Genomic DNA, 19493 nt, shown 5'->3' with positions numbered 1-19493 from the left:
TCGATATTATCTCACTCTTCCTTACCATGGGTCCTCTCTCATCACTCCACTCACTCACACTTGTCACTAATTTGTCCATAAAAAATCAACGTTTAAAGTTCAAACAATTACATCTCCCTTTTTACATCTCTAGAAATCAAAATTCTTTTATACCGTTAATTGCCCAAGGAAATCACACATTAGTTTCGTCTCTCGATAATAACACAAATTTCCAAACTCAGTCACTATCTGCAAATCCACGTTGCGACATGTCCCATTAAGTTCGCTATATACCACTCTTCTCAATTCCTCTAAAACGACCTCTCATTACATATATTCTTACTCAACACTATTTCTAACCATCTCCCTCCATAATTCATTATACATCTCAGGTTGCTACTATCCACATCCTTTCTTTCAATCTTTTCATTCTCACGTTCCTTAAACTTACATCATGCCTTGCCCACATTCACTTACATTTTCATTACTCAACATACAATCATGTCACTCATCTCGTCTCACACAACATGCTCTATGCCTCAATTAAGTCTTACCAATCACAACACATATAAATCATGTCCTCCCCACCGAACTCATACTCATCATAGGTGCCACTCTTTACACCACAAGATTGGGTAACTTACGCGTCAAGATCAACATACATGTAAAATAATGGATAAAGAAGCAAAATAACGCCTTTGAATTAAACATAATATGCAACGAAGTCAAAAGATAAGCATATGACCCAAAATAGGGGTCACTAGATCGAGTGTAGGCCACTCGATCGAGTAAGTGACTTACTCGATCGAGTAGGTGAAGATCAGAAGCACGTAAAACAAATTACCAGGGCCACTCGATCGAGTAACTGACGTACTCGATCGAGTACCCCCCTACTCGATCGAGTACCAAGGCTACTCGATCGAGTACCTACGCATTTCTCAGCACTGTCCAGTTTTCGTAAAACAGCCATAACTCACTCATTTCTTGGTTGTTTTGGGCGTGTGACCTATCGTTAGAATCGTAAAAGGACAAGCTATCACCTCCAATTGGAATCACATCAAAATCATTTATGCATCTCAAGTTATAACAGTTTAAAGACAACTTTGTCAGTAATCGACGACATAACTATTTGATTTTTACTTCCAAACAGCTTAAACAACAACCAAGCAAACAAAACCAGTCCAAAACTCATAAAACCAGTATTCATAATCATATGTTACTATTTTCAAAAGCCAAGCAACAACATTCATCATGCACATAATTTATCTAACTTGCCCATTATGACTTACCCACATGTTTTTATTCTATCACTTTTCGTAAACAAAATCACAAATACATGACATCAAGTCCCCTATTCACATGTTACTAGCATAACAACATTATAAAATAACTTCCATTATATAACATGCTTAATCAGGAACCATGTTATCATACCACGATGATTCATCTTTTTCCACTAATTCATCCATCATACCACATATTTATCCACCATATTCGTTCAACATATTCACCCAGCACATGTTCAATTCACACTCCCAACCTTCTGTACTTTTACTCAACACGACAACAACAACATGTATACTTACACATCGCTTTATATATATATATATATAGACAAAACACTTTTCCTTACATAATTATAACATGCCAAATTACATGTATCAATCATTATACTTTCATGCTTTACGATCAACCAAGATACAATTCACGTCATCATCATCTTTCAATTCAGATCCCCCATCCTCCACATGCATGCATCCATCAATTCATACAACATACTACTACATAGATACACACAACACACAATAAGCACATAACGATCCCGACACATATCCCATGGTGACCGGTTCAAAATTGTAGGGCGAGTTCGCGACTTTAGGACGTCTCCCAAGTCTTTGCATTAGCTCCTACAACCTTTACCCCGAGTTCATTTTAATTGACTCCCTAGATTCATTAGATTCATTGGTTACAGGTTTCAGGATCGTCGCTCTGATACCATTTGTAACACCCCCATACTCCAAGTGCCTTACCAGGACCACTCAGGTATAAGGATGCCACCATCTCGGTTACCCGAGGCATGATATTCATAAGACAATAACGAAACAACTTTAAATAATATAAGTTTAGTGAAAGGTTACAACTAAAACCAAATACCAAAATTCGATACATGTTCTCAAAACAAACTGTCTACTGAACTAACTGAAATGTTATAAAACTAGCAAAGCTACAGCGGAAGACTTCTATCGTCAGACGGTGGCACATCCCACTATCCCAAGACTCAACTCAAACCCGCTTAATTACGCCCACCATCCCCGAATGGATCACCGCAGTTTTACAAAACAACAACCGGGTCGATTAATCACACAACTTATATATATCAACAATACGATAAACAGACAGCTTAACCGTCTCACACACACAATCACACCAATCCCATCAATCTCAATCACCGACTGTCCATTTGACCAGCCCTGCCAGTGGGGGACCGCAGCCGTTCCCACCTAAGCCCCGCTCATCATACCGAGCGATAACCCTGTCCATTAATGTGCACATCCCCTTCTGTGGCGGGTTCCACGAAGGGCGAAACTAGGGCGTGAAGCCACTCCCGCAAGTGACTCCACTCAGCCGAGAACGCGTCTCGAGAACCAGAAACCAACAATCACAATCACAATCACAACCGTCACAATGCAACTACAATATTAAACAATCAATCTCAACACATCAACAATCATCCCATTATGGGACTAATACTGAGTAGGAAATCCTACCTGGAAAGCACAACTATCAGACGGTCTCTACAGCTGTATCAAAAAGGCTCTTCTACAAAACCTCCTCCTATCATACAAACATACAAACACTACCGAATCACAATCTACACAAAAACCCCAAAATCCCCATATTAGGGTTTAACCAACTTAAAGGAAAAACAGTAAAAAGGGTACATAGATCTTACCCTCGACGCAAGGATTCCAACGATATAACAAACGATGAAAACCACCTTCCAAACTCCGGGATTTGCTAACAATGCGATTAGGGTGATGAACCTACTTGCTTTCTCTCTTTGACAGTAAATTAGGTTTTAGAAAAGTGTTTAGAATGACGACGGAAAAGATTATATACCTTAATCGCATAATTAACAAAACCCGAGAAATAACTCCCCGTAAATCGGCTACTCGATCGAGTAGCTAAGGTACTCGATCGAGTACCCCCCCTACTCGATCGAGTATCGTAGTTACTCGATCGAGTACCCAACAGGTCAGAAACTATTTTAAAACATAACTCACCCCTACTCGACAGAGTAAGGCCTACTCGATAGAGTACCCAGAGACTTATAAATACGGAGTATTACAGCTAGTCTCCCACCTCCCACCAATGTCAAGGGAGTGAGAAGTTTCCTTGGACATGCGGGTTTTTATCGCCGCTTCATCAAGGACTTCTCCAAGATTGCGAGACCTTTGACCGAGTTGTTAGCCAAAGATACTCCTTTCGTGTTCTCTAACCGATGTCTTGATGCTTTTAATAGGTTGAAGGAAGCTTTGACAAGTGCTCCAATCATACAACCTCCGGATTGGAGCTTGCCGTTTGAGTTAATGTGTGATGCGAGCGATCATGCCTTGGGCGCGGTTTTAGGCCAAAGGAAGAATGGAAAGGTGCATGCAATTCATTATGCAAGCAAAACTCTTGATGATGCTCAAACAAATTACTCAACAACGGAAAAGGAGCTCTTGGCCGTGGTTTTTGCAATGGAGAAGTTCCGGACCTATTTGGTGGGAGCTAAGGTTATAGTGTTCACCGATCATGTTGCTTTGAGACACTTGCTCATCAAGAAGGAGTCCAAGCCTCGGTTGATTAGGTGGATATTACTTCTCCAAGAGTTTGACATGGAAATTAGGGATAAGAAAGGAGTTGAAAATGTGGTGGCCGACCATTTTGATGCGGTCGTTTCTACACCAAAAATAAAATACCTAGATTACTGCTAACGAAGTCAGCGGCAAGTAGGGTCGATCTCCACAGGGAGGCGGTGTACTATCTATTTGTCTATCTATCTGTCTAATGTCACGATGGGGGTTTTGATTGTGTTGATTTAAACTAAAGAGACTAAAGCAAGAGAAATAAAAGGAGAAATTAACAGCAAGAGAGAAGGGAGTATGCTAGGAGTCGGTCCACCGTGGCAGCTATCAGATCTTATACTATCAGTAATATTAAGACGATTAGACTATTGATAAGAAGAGCTATGGTCGTCACCTTTCGGTCCTTAAACCGCCCTAGAGCGTAAACAGCTTAACTTTCGCCCTCACTGCAATACCCTATTGTAATTAAGCAAGCCTTCCCTTCCAATCTTTCGATCTAGGTCGGGGTTAACTAGAATTATTGGTCTCCTGCATGCATTCATTCGACCTGATAACAATTAAATTGCCTAATACAATTCTTATCGCAGGGCTAATCTATTTAATACAATTAAAGCATCGCTACCACGGCTTCCCTAATCCTAACATACTAGGGGGAATTAGCTAGACATGGGAATGGGGGAAGCAAGAAATAAAGGAGAAGAAATAAACATAAATAACAGTAAGAAAAGAAGAGAAAAAGTTAATACTAATTATTGATCCGGAAATAAAAGCAACAGTAGCAGAGGTAGGGAGAAGAATAACGTGATCCCTGCCTCCGGGTCCAAAAAAAGATCATACAAATGACATCCCTAACTCCTATTTATAAGAAATTAGGAGTAGGATTAAACCTAATGACGGAATTTAGACTAAAAAGCCCAACCCGTGGCATGGCCCACTCGATCGACCACTTAAATCACTCGATCGAGTGAACTTGACTCAGGAACAGCTCGATCGACCTAGAATAGTGCTCGATCGAGTAAGGCTATAAAGGAACTGGTCGATCGACTAAGAACACAACTCGATCGACTGATTATTCATCCTAAAACCACTCGATCGAGTGGGAAACTACTCGATCAGGTGGATCTTGACTTCAGCAGCTTATAACTCTCGTTAGTTGACTTTGACTTGTCCTTTTAGCTCCCGGAACACCTTCACGCATCCCAAGACAGCAATATTTCCCGCTCCAAATCATCTCTTCCTCCAAATGCATGCAAAATGGACGGTAAATGACTTGATTTCGCTACTTCCTGGTTTATTCCTGCAAATAAGACAAAATACACCAAAGTAGCATATTCGGGGCATTTCGTAGCGTAAAACCACGATAAAAGCATAGAAATACGTGCATAAAATAGGCTAAAAAGACTACATAAAATGCACGTATCAAATCTCCCCAAACCAAACCTTTACTCGTCCTCGAGTAAACTCAAAACTATACGCTAATGGAACGGAAAAATAACTCAGAGCTAGCTACAAATGCCCACTTAAACCAGTTTAATGCAAGTAAACTAACACTTATAGCTAAACAGTCAAATGCAAACGAGTTATAAGATGTTTATAAATAAAGCTGAACCGTCGACCTTGCAAGACCTTTAAAAATGGACTCTCACGGGTCACTCTTTCTCTCATGAAGCAAAGGGTGAACATGTATATGTAAGAGAGAAAGAGAATTAGTCGCTCACCTAAACTACGACCCACATAAACATGCATGCAACTAATATGACAGACAATTCTAACTACCATACATACATTCCAACCAACAAGGTCCTGTCACAGCCGAGGGCTTACAAAAATATGGTAAAGTGAGGCAATGGGTAAGAAAAGGCAAAACATTTATGGGAATGTGGAGGTATAGGCGGCCAAGCTAGTACCTAAACAAAACCATATGAAACATATTCATTTCCAACTCAATTTTGAAATTAAGCACATGCCCTTCAATTGGCATAAATCTCACCAAACCAAACTGATAATACTCCTCAAATTATGTAAGATAGAACATAGGAGTAGAAACCGTCAACCAAACAACATCTCTTTTTTTTTCTTTTCTTTTTCTTTTTTCATTTTTCTAGGTTTCTTCTTTTCTTTTCTGAATTCTCTTTTTTTTTTCGATTCTCTTTTTTTTTTTCATCACGTTTTTTTTTGAATTCTTTTTTTCAACATCCTCCCTTTCTTCATAGATTACCAACTCCGATTCAATAGAATATGCGCCAATATTTGATACAATGAAATATATACCGCAAAACAACAATCTAAACTAGCTTGACAAGGCAGGCTAAATTTGGATGTAGCTAAAGGGTCAACTGGCAAATTTGGCTAATGTGGAGTTAAATGGGTAAAAATGAAAGAAAGGGAAATTGTAAGCACCTCCCTGCATGTGACACCAACCACTAACCCGAATGTATGACGGCAAAAAGCAATTGAATTTCATATACGTGCAAATTAATGATACATGTTATGCAAGGAGTAACTACTCACAATCCTACATGAAACTGGTCATAAATGACACCAGTTTATAAGGCTCTAAATCTTAGAATTTATAAGTAGGTTGCCAAAATTTCAGGTCAAGTCTATTCGATCAGCTAAATTAAACATTAACTCGTAGACTATGCAAAAGACAAAGCTAAAATATAACAGTTTAATGCAAGGCTTAAGCAAAAAGACAGATATAGTGCAATTTCATCATTGAAATCTACCGTTCCGACTCAACCTATATGCTAAAAATAAACGTGAATGTTTTTGAATTTTAACAATTTTTCAAATTTTTATTGAATTTTTATGCATTTAAACAAAAATAAACTACAATGCAAACATAAATAAAACGTGATAACAGAAATGCATTGAAAACGAAATGCAGACACAGATATGGATTCATAACCTCCCCAAACCAAACCGTACAATGTCCCCATTGTACCAAAACATGGAAAGGAAATGCAAACTGAAAGAGAAAGAGAGTAAAAGCGGAAAACTCACAAAATGGCGCGAATAAGGGGACCTCCCCAAACCGACCATGAAATGGGAGGTTGCCAAGGGCCCGGAAAACCGTCTCAGGAAGCTAATCCAAGTCAAATATACTCGATGTCCGTCCAACAGTGGTCGATCGAGTGAGTGGGCGTTCAAAAACTGCTCGATCGAATGGTGATGTGGTCGATCGAGTGGTTTTGTTTATGCAGATGGTCGATCGAGAGGATGGTCTGCTCGATCGAGAAGATCTCTCAGCTAAAGTGCTCGATCGAGTACAACAAGTACTCGATCGAGTGATCCTCAGCGTATTCCTGCAAAATGCAATGAAAAACAGCCCGCAAACTAACAAAAACAAGCTTACTGAGATAGTCTATGGTATAAAACCATTTATTACAACTGAAATTGAATAAAAAACAAAATAAAATCTCCGGGTTGCCTCCCGGGTAGCGCTAGCTTCAGTCAGGTCCCAGCTCGACCTTCTTTTCTTCGAGCCACTCAACTAATCACAATCAAAACAGCTCAAAGCGCGCAGCAACCTGTCAAATAGTTGCGCATGTGCTACACAACAGCATAAGTAGCACCATAGTGGAATAGCAAAGTAGGAAATAAAGATATGTAAACATTTAAGTCTAACAAATTTCCTATGGGCGCTCCTAAATTTATCCACAAAATATAGGAGCGAGGGAGCAATTGTCAAATAAGTAGGGCTCCATTTCAGATTAACGAATTTACAATGATAAGGACGGTGAAAAATCGTTAAATTGTACGACCTACTGGGAAGGGGTAAAGCATTGGGACGCGCAGCAAAAGTCAACTGAGGCAATTTACTATTAAAACAAACAATAAATAAATTATCGTTCAATACCTCAAGTTGATCACTCTCAATGACGGAATCATAGATAAAAGAATTCATTACCTCTTCCGTGCTAGGAGTGACTACCGACTCAGCTACCTCCTTGTCATCCTCAGTGGAATTCGTCCCGTAAATCTCAGCCTCAAGTGCATCTAACTCGGCTTTGAATAAGGGGGATTCACCATAACCGTTATCATCGTCAAAGTCGTCATCTAAATCAAGCCCAAATGACGAATTACACTCCCAATGGCCAAATCGATCGATCGATCGAATTATTACTCGATCGACCAATTTCTTCCCGCAATTCACTCGATCGAGTACAAACATCACTCGATCGAGAACTATCCTCCTGCATGTCACTCGATCGAGAAGGGATATTACTCGATCGAGGACTGTCTTCTGGAAAATCACTCGATCGACCAATAATTGTCACTCGATCGAGTGATTCCTCCCTGTGTAAATCTTCGCGTGGGGTAGTGAAATATGATAGGAACTCGTCGTCCGAGTCATAGAAGTCATCCTCATCATTGGGCAACACGGTTTCCTTAGGAGAAAAACCGCTCTCGGAAGATAAACCTCTTCTTCTTGCATCTCACCGTTAATCGAGCTATTTGTGACTTCAGCGCAAGGATTCGAGTATCCATATCCCTATCACTCTCTTGCATTTGTGACACAAGCATTCTCATTAAATATATCGTCACTCATGATCTCTTCTCTCTCCATCTCACCAAGCTAATTGAGCAACTGCAGACTCGAGCTCATCAAATCGCGAGACATATTCTTGCACTTGGAATGCAAGTGCCTCCATCAAGGATTTCAGCTCCGCAATGTCTTCTTCTTGTATATCAGGGGAATCTTGTTGCGGTGGCCATTGATAGGGCGGATGTGGCGGCACAACTACAGTGCATTGTGCTCAAAGCAGAACCACATCTCCTCAGTAGCGATCACCTACTGTTCCATATAATGGGACATCGGTGATGGGTCAAAGGTACTCAAGCCTTCCCTTTGATCGTCTTTCACCTAGAACTGTCTAGGTAGTACTGTAAGGCCTATCAAAACAAAGACTAAACAAAAGATTAAAACGGCCTCAAGGGAAAAATCCCCTGAGGCTAAAAACAGATAAAATTAAACAAATAAATAATAGATTGCCTCCCCGGCAACGGCGCCAAAATTTGATGCGGTCGTTTCTACACCAAAAATAAAATACCTAGATTACTGCTAACGAAGTCAGCGGCAAGTAGGGTCGATCTCCACAGGGAGGCGGTGTACTATCTATTTGTCTATCTATCTGTCTAATGTCACGATGGGGGTTTTGATTGTGTTGATTTAAACTAAAGAGACTAAAGCAAGAGAAATAAAAGGAGAAATTAACAGCAAGAGAGAAGGGAGTATGCTAGGAGTCGGTCCACCGTGGCAGCTATCAGATCTTATACTATCAGTAATATTAAGACGATTAGACTATTGATAAGAAGAGCTATGGTCGTCACCTTTCGGTCCTTAAACCGCCCTAGAGCGTAAACAGCTTAACTTTCGCCCTCACTGCAATACCCTATTGTAATTAAGCAAGCCTTCCCTTCCAATCTTTCGATCTAGGTCGGGGTTAACTAGAATTATTGGTCTCCTGCATGCATTCATTCGACCTGATAACAATTAAATTGCCTAATACAATTCTTATCGCAGGGCTAATCTATTTAATACAATTAAAGCATCGCTACCACGGCTTCCCTAATCCTAACATACTAGGGGGAATTAGCTAGACATGGGAATGGGGGAAGCAAGAAATAAAGGAGAAGAAATAAACATAAATAACAGTAAGAAAAGAAGAGAAAAAGTTAATACTAATTATTGATCCGGAAATAAAAGCAACAGTAGCAGAGGTAGGGAGAAGAATAACGTGATCCCTGCCTCCGGGTCCAAAAAAAGATCATACAAATGACATCCCTAACTCCTATTTATAAGAAATTAGGAGTAGGATTAAACCTAATGACGGAATTTAGACTAAAAAGCCCAACCCGTGGCATGGCCCACTCGATCGACCACTTAAATCACTCGATCGAGTGAACTTGACTCAGGAACAGCTCGATCGACCTAGAATAGTGCTCGATCGAGTAAGGCTATAAAGGAACTGGTCGATCGACTAAGAACACAACTCGATCGACTGATTATTCATCCTAAAACCACTCGATCGAGTGGGAAACTACTCGATCAGGTGGATCTTGACTTCAGCAGCTTATAACTCTCGTTAGTTGACTTTGACTTGTCCTTTTAGCTCCCGGAACACCTTCACGCATCCCAAGACAGCAATATTTCCCGCTCCAAATCATCTCTTCCTCCAAATGCATGCAAAATGGACGGTAAATGACTTGATTTCGCTACTTCCTGGTTTATTCCTGCAAATAAGACAAAATACACCAAAGTAGCATATTCGGGGCATTTCGTAGCGTAAAACCACGATAAAAGCATAGAAATACGTGCATAAAATAGGCTAAAAAGACTACATAAAATGCACGTATCACATTTATCCCGGCTAATCAACCTCAATGTTGACAATGGGCTCCCTATCAATGATTATTTGCCCGATGACCACTTGTTGTCCCTAAGCTTGGGTGAAGCACCGTAGTATGCGGATATTGTCAATTATTTGGTCTCCGGGATAATCCCTCATGATTATGACTATCACAAGAAGAAGAAGTTCTTTCATGATGTGAAACACTATTATTGGGATGACCCATGTTTGTATAAGTCTTGTGCCGATGGGGTGATAAGAAGGTGTGTTCCAAGAGAGGAAGCTACCTCCATAATGAGCCATTGCCATGACTTACCTTGTGGTGGCCATGCAAGTTTTAAGAAAACGGCCGCTAAAGTACTTCAATGCGGTTTCTTTTGGCCCTCTCTATTCCGTGACGTTGCCTTTTATGTTAAAGGATGTGATAAATGTCAAAGGAGTGGAAATATCACAAGGAAACATGAAATGCCAATGAATTTCATGCTTGAGGTTGAGCTTTTTGATGTGTGGGGGATAGATTATCAAGGTCCCTTCCCATCATCGTTTGGAAATGAGTACATACTTGTGGCGGTCGACTATGTAAGCAAATGGGTTGAGGCGATCCCGACCAAAACTTGTGATGCTAAGGAAGTGATCAAGTTACTTCAAAAGATCATTTTTCCAAGGTTTGGGGTCCCAAGAGTCCTCATTAGCGATCGTGGCACGCATTTCGGAGAAAGAGCATTGGAGGCTTTGTTGAAAAAGTATGGTGTGCAACAAAGGAAGAGTCTTGCCTACCATCCTCAAGCTAATGGGCAAGCCGAGATTTCCAACCGAGAGTTGAAGACTATACTTGAGAGAACCGTGAACAAGTCAAGAAAGGATTGGTCCTTGAAGATTGATGATGCTTTGTGGGCTTACCGGACGGCCTTCAAAACACTGATCGGTACCTCACCATTCCGATTGGTGTATGGCAAGGCTTGTCATTTGCCGGTGGAACTTGAACACAAGGCCTATTGGGCCATCAAGCATCTCAACTATGACTTGAAGACGGCCGGTGAGAAAAGACTTCTTGATTTGAATGAATTGGAGGAATTTAGGCTAGAAGCCTATGAGAATGCTAAGTTGTACAAAGAAAGGACGAAAAGATTTCACGACAAGTGCATAATTAGAAGAGAGTTCAAGGAGGGTGAATTGGTTCTTCTATATGATACCCGCTTGAAGTTCTTTTCCGGAAAGTTGAGGTCGAAGTGGACCGGACCCTTCACCGTTGTCCGATCTTTCCCTCATGGGGCGGTTGAAATAAGCCAAGGAGACCGAACTTTTAAAGTAAACGGTCAAAGATTAAAGCACTATCACGTTGGCAATCCCGTCCAAAAGGAAATGAAGATCCTTGAAACCTTTCTAGTCAATTAAGCTTCTCCATCCTCATCATGAAAATTTTTGGCTTGTTTACTTGGTCGAGCCTACGACGTTAAACAAGGGCGCTTATGGGAGGCAACCCACATTTGACGGTTTTAGTGTGTTTGAGTTTTTGTTGAAGGGATTTTTTTTATGCTTTGAGAAAGCATTTGAAGCATTTTGAAATTTATGGGTACCAATCAAGACCCTTTGGGAGAAAATTGGAGGCTTAAGAGTCAAAGAAATGAAAAAAAAGATCGAAAAAATGAAGAAAATGGGCAAAAATTGAGTGGAATGCGCATCTCTTACAGGGAGGTACAGACCGCGCGCATCTCACAGTGCCTTCCTCATCTCCAAGATGCGCATCTCTTCCAAGGAGGTATAGACCGTGCTTATCCAACCGTGCGTTTCCCATCTCGACCGTGCATATGTTCCTTGAAAAAAAAAAAAAGAGAAAAAGTTATGAAAAATCCAAAAAAAATGAGCTACTTGTGTTGTATATATGTTGTCAAGAAAAGAAAGAGGCAAGCAACACCCCTCCTCATCATTAAACGGGGTAGAAAAAGCCGTTGCTAAATAAAAGGGCAAATTGATGTTTTTCCAAAATGAGTCCGGTTTACACATTTTTTGCATGGCTTGGGAAACCGAGTCTTTGTTAGGGTGTAGACGTTGTCATTTGTTGAAATAAGATGAGTACTTTTGAGTTTTTCCAATTTGAGTTGGGTTTATGCAATTTTTGCATAGTTTTGGTGATCCATACTATGTTAGGGCATAGACGTGTCTCATGTGTTGCAATAAGAAATGGGTTACGATGTGTCGGCAATTCTTGATTTGAACTCCACATATCCAAACGGTGTTTGCATCAATCCCGTTTTGTCCTACTCCCTAGCCCCGTTACAATCTTTGTTTCATATTGTGTGCATTTTACCATTGTTTGCATTTCATTGGACATAGGACGATCTTACACATTAGATTGCGGGCACGTTTTCGCTAGTCGAGTTAGGAGAGTGATTTTGATTACTATTTATCACAAAAATCACCTTGTTCTTTCATTGAGTGACGAGTGAAAACCGTGAGGACGTCGTTGACCTAGGTCCCCTTAGTCATGGGTCTTTTGGTTGAATTTCGTGCCGGTTTTGTGATTCTCGGCGGACTTGCCTACTTTCCCTTACCCCGCTCTTGAATGTGTTTCTTGAGTATTGGTCACACTAGGGTTGCTTGAGCCATGCTTAGGGGATTGGCACCTCCGTTGGAACTTCTGAGACGGTACTCCCGACAAGACCATGTTTTGTTGCTTGAAAATCCGGCCACTTAGATGAGGAAAGTGGACCATTTTTGTTAAATGCATTCTATTACTTGCTTACGTGCTTACATGTTGGATGCATTGCATTTTTCTTGCAAGACCTTACTTGCCTTACGAGTCGTGTTTTACTTCATAAGCACAACTACGTGAGTTGAAAGGGCGTAGAGTGCGCTAATACTCAATCGGATTATGTAGTAGAATAATTAAGTGGTGCTTATATTGTGCACCCACTTAGGATTGGAGTAATCTCTTGCATTGTATTTTGATCTTGGACTTACTCGAGGACGAGTAAGGGTTTAGTGTGGGGAGACTTGATAACGCCTTATTTTACATATTTTTATCCCACATTTTATCCCATATTTGATCGTATTAATAACTCGAGTCGGCTTTATTCACTCATATTAGTGTCAAATAGAGTATTAGTCAATTAGTTTTAAATAATGAAATTATATATTATTTTTGGATATTGGTACTGCTTTTTGTCTTTTTATTTTATAGGTACCAAGTACGAGTATGTAAAACGGTCAAGACGGATCAAAGAAGAATCGAAAGAAAATGAACCAAATTAATTCGCAAAGCAAGAGCATGGTATTGGGCTATTTTGTTGGGCCTGCCACACGTGATCATGTCTCAATTTATTGAGACTCCAATTGCTAGAAAGTGTGAACACTTTTTTGAGAAAGAAAAGGGGGGTCAGCTCACATTTTTTGGGCGTGTCTCGGCACGGGAAGCAGTAGACAAAAAGGGCCTTCATTTTTTGGTGTGTTTCGGGGTTTTCAGAAGAAAGAGCCGTCATTTGTTCTTGTTCTGGGCGGAGGCAGAGGCGCACGAAATAGGAAGGCAATAGGATAGAGTAGATAGTATAGGTTCTAGTTCATCAAAAATCCAATAAAATTGTTCTTCCTTTAATCATTTTTAGTTTAATTTTATTTACCTCCTCAATTTACAACATTTATATGAAGATATATCCTTTTACTTCCATTTAATTACAAGTTGGTATGAATTACTTCTCCCCTTTCTTTCCTTTCTTATTGTTATTTTTATTATTATTGTGTTTTAATTAGTTTAATCATCCTTAATTAGTTAAAGTTTTAGTCTTTAATACTCTTATCATGTTTAGAGTTAGTTAATCATATTAGTTATTAGATTTGTTCAAAGTTGGAACTTTTATTGTCAAATTATGTTTAATTTCATATTTAATGTAGTATTTAATGTGTCTTGTGTTGGACTAAATATGATTAGTGAGTAGTATTTTCACTAGGGTGCGATTAGACCCTAACATGAGTAATTTATCTAATTGAGTTTCATTAAATTAGTTGTCGAAGAGGGGTTGTTGGGTTTTAACAAAGGAATTGAATTGTTGTGTCTATTTGGGAGTAATTGTCGATTTTGACCCTTGTCCACCAACGGGAGTTGGTTAGGTTGGGATTGATTACGTTACCCCTTTTTGGTCGTGTGCTGACTTGGGTTGAGCCCGAGAGGGAGAACCCAAGTGGGGTGCCTTTGTTTTTCGGTTTGAAGTTCGCCTTCGGGAGAAGGGTAGGGATGACCGGGAGTTTATCGCGGGCTTAAGCCCTTGATCTTGATGAGAGGTGAGCGGAGTGGGCCCACTTTGGTGAGCCTTGGGTCTTGAGTCGGGGGAAATCGAGTCATGAGCCCGGGAGGGAGTTGATTCGGTATCACTAGTGTCCCACCATGAGCCCGGAAGGGAGTTGGTGGGCGAATTAGAGTCGTCTCCACCCAATACACTTCCCCCTTAACAGCTAGTTGAAGGAACTCATGATTTATTACGAATGTCGGTGGTTTAGTCGCGCCCTAGGTCCTTAATTTATTGAGTAAAACCGCATTATTTTAGCTTGCTTTTATTCTTTAGCATTTGCATTAGTTATTTCTATTCATTTGTTATTTAGTTTAGTTTAATTAGATAATCACTCATCCTTGTTTTATCCGACTTAGCTAAGCACAAGAATTTAGACAATTAGTAATCACCCTTGCTCCTTGTGGTTCGACCTCGACTACCCTTTACTAGTTGAGTAAATTGTTTGATCGGGTACGACGACCTCTACCCACTATCACCTTTACTCGGCCGAGTAACTATTGAACTCGACCGAGTACGTTGGAATTTGACTCTTTTTGATAATTTAAACCACCTATGACCCATTTGACCTTGATTTTGGACTATGCCGATCTACTAAGATTCGATTGACCATAGAAAACCCACACGATAGACCTTTATGAATTGTTTACTCTTGACCTTGTCAATGATTTGGGCGGTATAAAGGAATAGTCAAACGACAAACGTTTATAGGATGGCAAAAAGGATATGAAAATCCGTATGCATTCCGCAATAGCAGTGGAAATATATAATAGTAGTAAGTACGCACCACGTGACGAGTTGGTAACACTAGTACGTGTTGTGGCGGTCCAATACGATATGTGAATGATATGTTGAATGGTAAGAGTGGTGCATATAAAAAGTACTTTATATATATATATATATATATATATATATATATATATATATATATATATATAGATAGAGAGAGAGAGAGAGAGAGAGAGAGAGAGAGAGAGAGAAAGGATCATGTAAGTCCTTCTTTTTTAGTTGAGTCCATAAGTCCTTATATAAGCCGTTAGATTAGTTTTGATGGATGGCTGAGATTAATTTACATTTTCCCACATTCTTCACTCTCTCCCACACTAATGATTACTGGTTGTAGTAATCTATGCATGCAATTAAAAAAATACATCACACCAATTTTCAATGCATGCAATTAATTTAATCACTCTAACTATCCATCCCATTTTTCAACACATTTTCACTTCTTGAATACGTTTTCATTTGGGAGAGTAAACTGATATTCATCAAACCCTTAATCAAACCCTTCATTTTCTTTATCAGTTTTTATTTTTCACCAAATCAAACTCATCAAACCGCCATTTGCATCTTCATCTCCATTAACCCTTCGTCTTTGCATCATCATCTCCTTCATCCCGCCATTTGCATCATCTTCTCCATTTTAATTGCATAAACCCGCTTTGATAAGGTATTTTTGCTCGTTTTTTTTGTTTTTTTACTTTTATTTATGTTGTAGTTTTTATGTTTCTTTCTATTTTATGTAAAATCTGTGTGTTTTTTTTTTTGCTAAATCTGTGTATCAATCATGTTTTGTCTGCTAAAGTTGGCATTATACACCATTTACACTTAAGACTCACTTGGTTTGTTCGGACTAAAATATTTAAAAGAGACTAATTACCTTTTTTTTTAACTATTATTTCGCTTGAATTTTCAATTTTTTTTTACAAGATTATATAGATTTGTTGTACTTCTGTTGTTTTTTTTTTTGTGTGTGTTCATTAAATTTGTAAATCTGTCAATTTAAAACAACAAAACACTTTGTAACTTTAGATTTTAAGGTTGTAATTCCATTGAATTTCCTTTGTAACTGTAGCCAAGTTCGTTTTTTTTTTTGTGTTTATTAAAATTGTAAATCTGTCAATTTAAATCCACAAAACACTTTGTAACTGTAGCCCTTACCTTTGTAACTGTAGCCGTGAAGTTTGTAACTCCACTGAAGTTCCATTGTAACTACAGCCAAGTTCGTTGTGGAACTTTTCCCCACTTACAGACCCTTTATTGGCATTCAGTTTTGTAACTTTATGCCATATTTATGTTATTCCAGTCCTTGATGTTGTAACTTTGGTCAAGTCCCATGTTTTTAAGTTTTGTAACCTTATGGCTTATTTATATAACTGCAGTGCTTGAGTTTGTAACTCCTGTCAAGTCCCATGTCTGTTAACTTTTTATATTCATGATTTTCCTTTTTTTAATGCTCATTCTCTAAAGTTTTTGTCTGTTTCATCTTCTAAAATTGTTCAATCTTTGAATTGCAGATGTCTGATGAAGAATATGACCAAGAAGTTGAAGAAGTTAAAGAGGGGGACCCTCCTACGCAACAAATCTCTGTCAAATGTCGTGCGAAAAGGTTATTTCAACTACTACCTAAGTTGAATGAAGCTCAACGGACATCTGTGAGGAGAATTGGGATTGTTGGCATGTTGGAGTTGAGGTTCCCGAAATTCCCTCTTGAACATGTACTACTATTTTTGGAAACTTTTAATGATGGCACATACGTTTTTAGGACATATGAGTCGAAGGAATTTATGGTGAGCAAACATGATGTACATGATTGCTTCCTTCTACCGTTTGGTCCGAAAGAGCTTAATCTTGTTCCTACTGGACAAATGAAACGCTCTAATAGCCCTGAAAACAAGTCCTTGAAAGATCGTTGGAGAGAGCGGTTTGGTGTGAAAAGTTCAAACGGTTCGATTCCGTTAGGAATTATTAAAAAGGTTATTGAAGCTGACATAGAAGGTGGAGATTACTTTTGTCGTCTGTTTGTGTTGTTCTGTATGTCGTCATTTCTTGCCCCGACGTCTAATGACGGTGTTGATTTCAAACTTCTAAGGGCGGTAGGAGATGTTAGCGACATCTCACAGTCGGACTGGTGTTCTTACGTTTTAAAAGCCCTTGTTACTGCTGGCCTAGACGTCAAAAAAAGACACACGCGTTTGCTTGGTTGTATTCCCTTCCTTATGATTACTTACTTCCAGCGGTTTGATTACCGTGGTGATACTTGTGCCCATGATCTGCCGCTTATCAAGCATTGGGATGAAGCGAGGTTAAAGAATAGGATAAAGGGTGAGGTTGGGGACGGAGGTTTGGGTCGCCAGACATGGTCTACGGTTAGATATCCGCGCTGCATTCATGCGCCCACAACTACGCCGGTCACTCTTATCGCCGATCGTCAGTTTCTTATTGGATTTTCTTCTCGCCCGCAGTCTGACAAAAAGTTCATCCAAATTGAACTACCTGAAGGAGTTGAGGATGACGACGAGTTGAAAGCCCGTGCTGTGGATGTAAGTTGTTTTTTTTTAAGTATTAAAATAAATATTTAATTATGACTTTTATATATTAGTCATTTAGACTTTTTTTCAGAATAAGACCTTACTGCCATAATATGTAACTTTATAAACAAAATATGTAACTCTACCACACTAAATTTGTAACTTCAACTAATTTAAATTATTTAAATAAAAAAATTTAAACTATTTAAATAAAAATTTTATTTGTTTCATTATGAACTTATTTTTTTCTGCTGTTGAACCTAAACCTCAAATTATGTAACTTCATTTATTATACTATGTAATTTAATTGTATAGATGTTTGATTAATTGATATTAATCGGGAACTTCACTTTTTGATGTTTATTTGTTTTATTTAGGATGTACATGAGAATTACTTAAAGATTCAGCGGAATTCGGTCGCCTTCCATGCTTGGTATTTCCATGCAATTTCCATGATCAAACACCTCACAACTGGCAAAACTTGTCCCACCGCCCTTTTACCCTCACAGTCAACCCAAGAGTTTTGGGAAAGTGAGGAATTGCATAGATTTTGTGATGAAGTTGAAGATATATCTGCACGTATGTAGCAATCTGTGGCCAATGCGCCTGTACTGCAGGAGCGTACTGCAGTCGATAATATTAATGTTGAAGATGACGTTGCTACAGTGCAATTAAGTGAAGTTCTACATGGCCTTAAAAGAAGTTTTTCTGAGTTTGATGAATCAGCGGGCAAAGGGGCTTTGGATAGTGATGCTGTTCGTTTAGGCAATGATGAAGTGTCAGCAGCAAATGTTCAGACTGGCTCTGATGTATTTAATTACACCGGGGCATTTTATAGCACGGCTATAGTCAATAAAATTTTTTTAGGCAATAAAGATGTAGTTCCTGGTCCGGAGGGGGAGGGATCACCTAATAAGTCAACTGAAATCGATGCTCGTGCAATTCTGGAGGAGGTGGGTTATTCCGCCGCTGAGATTGATGAGAGTATTCGATTAACTCAGATTGAGAATGAAAGGGTGACTGAGGACGTGGCTGTTGAGGAAGGTGGGAACGAGGTCGGTCATTGATACGTGCATTTTACATAGTCTTTTTAGCCTATTTTATGCACGTATTTCCATGCTTTTATCGTAGTTTTATGCTACGAAATGCCCCGAATATGCTACTTTGGGTTATTTTGTCTTATTTGCAGGAATGAACCAGAAAGTAGTGAAATCAAGCCTTTTACAATCCATTTAGCATGCATTCGGAGGAAGAGCGATTTTGGAGCGGGAATGTAGCTAGTTTGGGATGCGCAAAGAAGAAAGATAGCTAGGCGAGCAAAGGAAGAACTTCAAATTGCTAGTGCCTACTTTGGAGAGCCATATCTCGAGTTCTACACCAGATATTCAGGTGATTCCAATTGGAGATGAAAGTTTGTCCTCTTAGCTTTCCAACGCCACCGGAATCGCCCTATTTGCCCAAGTAACGAAGAAATGGCAGCCGTTTGAAGTTCAGTGCGCAAAGCAGGAAAAGTACTCGATCGAGTAGATAAATCACTCGATCGAGTACTAGCTACAGCGAGAAGGTTATTGTCGAGTATGATTAGATTTATTCTTATGTTTATCTTATATCTAGTTAATAATAATAATACTACTTAGTATAAATAAGATAGTTTTAGACCTAATAGCATATAATTCATTCCCTGGAGTCAGTAGAGGGGACGGACGACTGCTTGTT

General features: G+C 39.3%; 1 protein-coding gene across 1 annotated transcript; it reads left to right on the top strand.

The window, feature by feature from the left end:
* The first annotated feature begins 13647 nt into the window (after positions 1-13647).
* LOC141630849 (uncharacterized) lies at positions 13648-18836 on the top strand. The gene is made up of 3 exons (XM_074443599.1): positions 13648-13865; positions 16764-17789; positions 18155-18836. Exons 2-3 carry the CDS (start codon positions 16764-16766, stop codon positions 18362-18364), a joined length of 1236 nt encoding a protein of 411 aa, XP_074299700.1. The 5' UTR covers positions 13648-13865; the 3' UTR covers positions 18365-18836.
* The last annotated feature ends 657 nt before the right edge of the window (positions 18837-19493 follow it).

The sequence above is a fragment of the Silene latifolia genome, chromosome 2 (assembly GCF_048544455.1).
Source record: "Silene latifolia isolate original U9 population chromosome 2, ASM4854445v1, whole genome shotgun sequence".
Classification (NCBI taxonomy): Eukaryota; Viridiplantae; Streptophyta; class Magnoliopsida; order Caryophyllales; family Caryophyllaceae; genus Silene; species Silene latifolia.
This window is presented reverse-complemented; position numbering and strand designations above follow the sequence as displayed.

What these genes read in the sequence shown, in the direction of transcription:
- LOC141630849 (XM_074443599.1), top strand. Translation starts at nt 16,764, where the DNA reads ATGTCTGATGAAGAATATGACCAAGAAGTTGAAGAAGTTAAAGAGGGG. An exon ending in TGAAAGCCCGTGCTGTGGAT is followed by an intron (nt 17,790 to 18,154) that starts GTAAGTTGTTTT and finishes TGTTTTATTTAG; the next exon opens with GATGTACATGAGAATTACTT.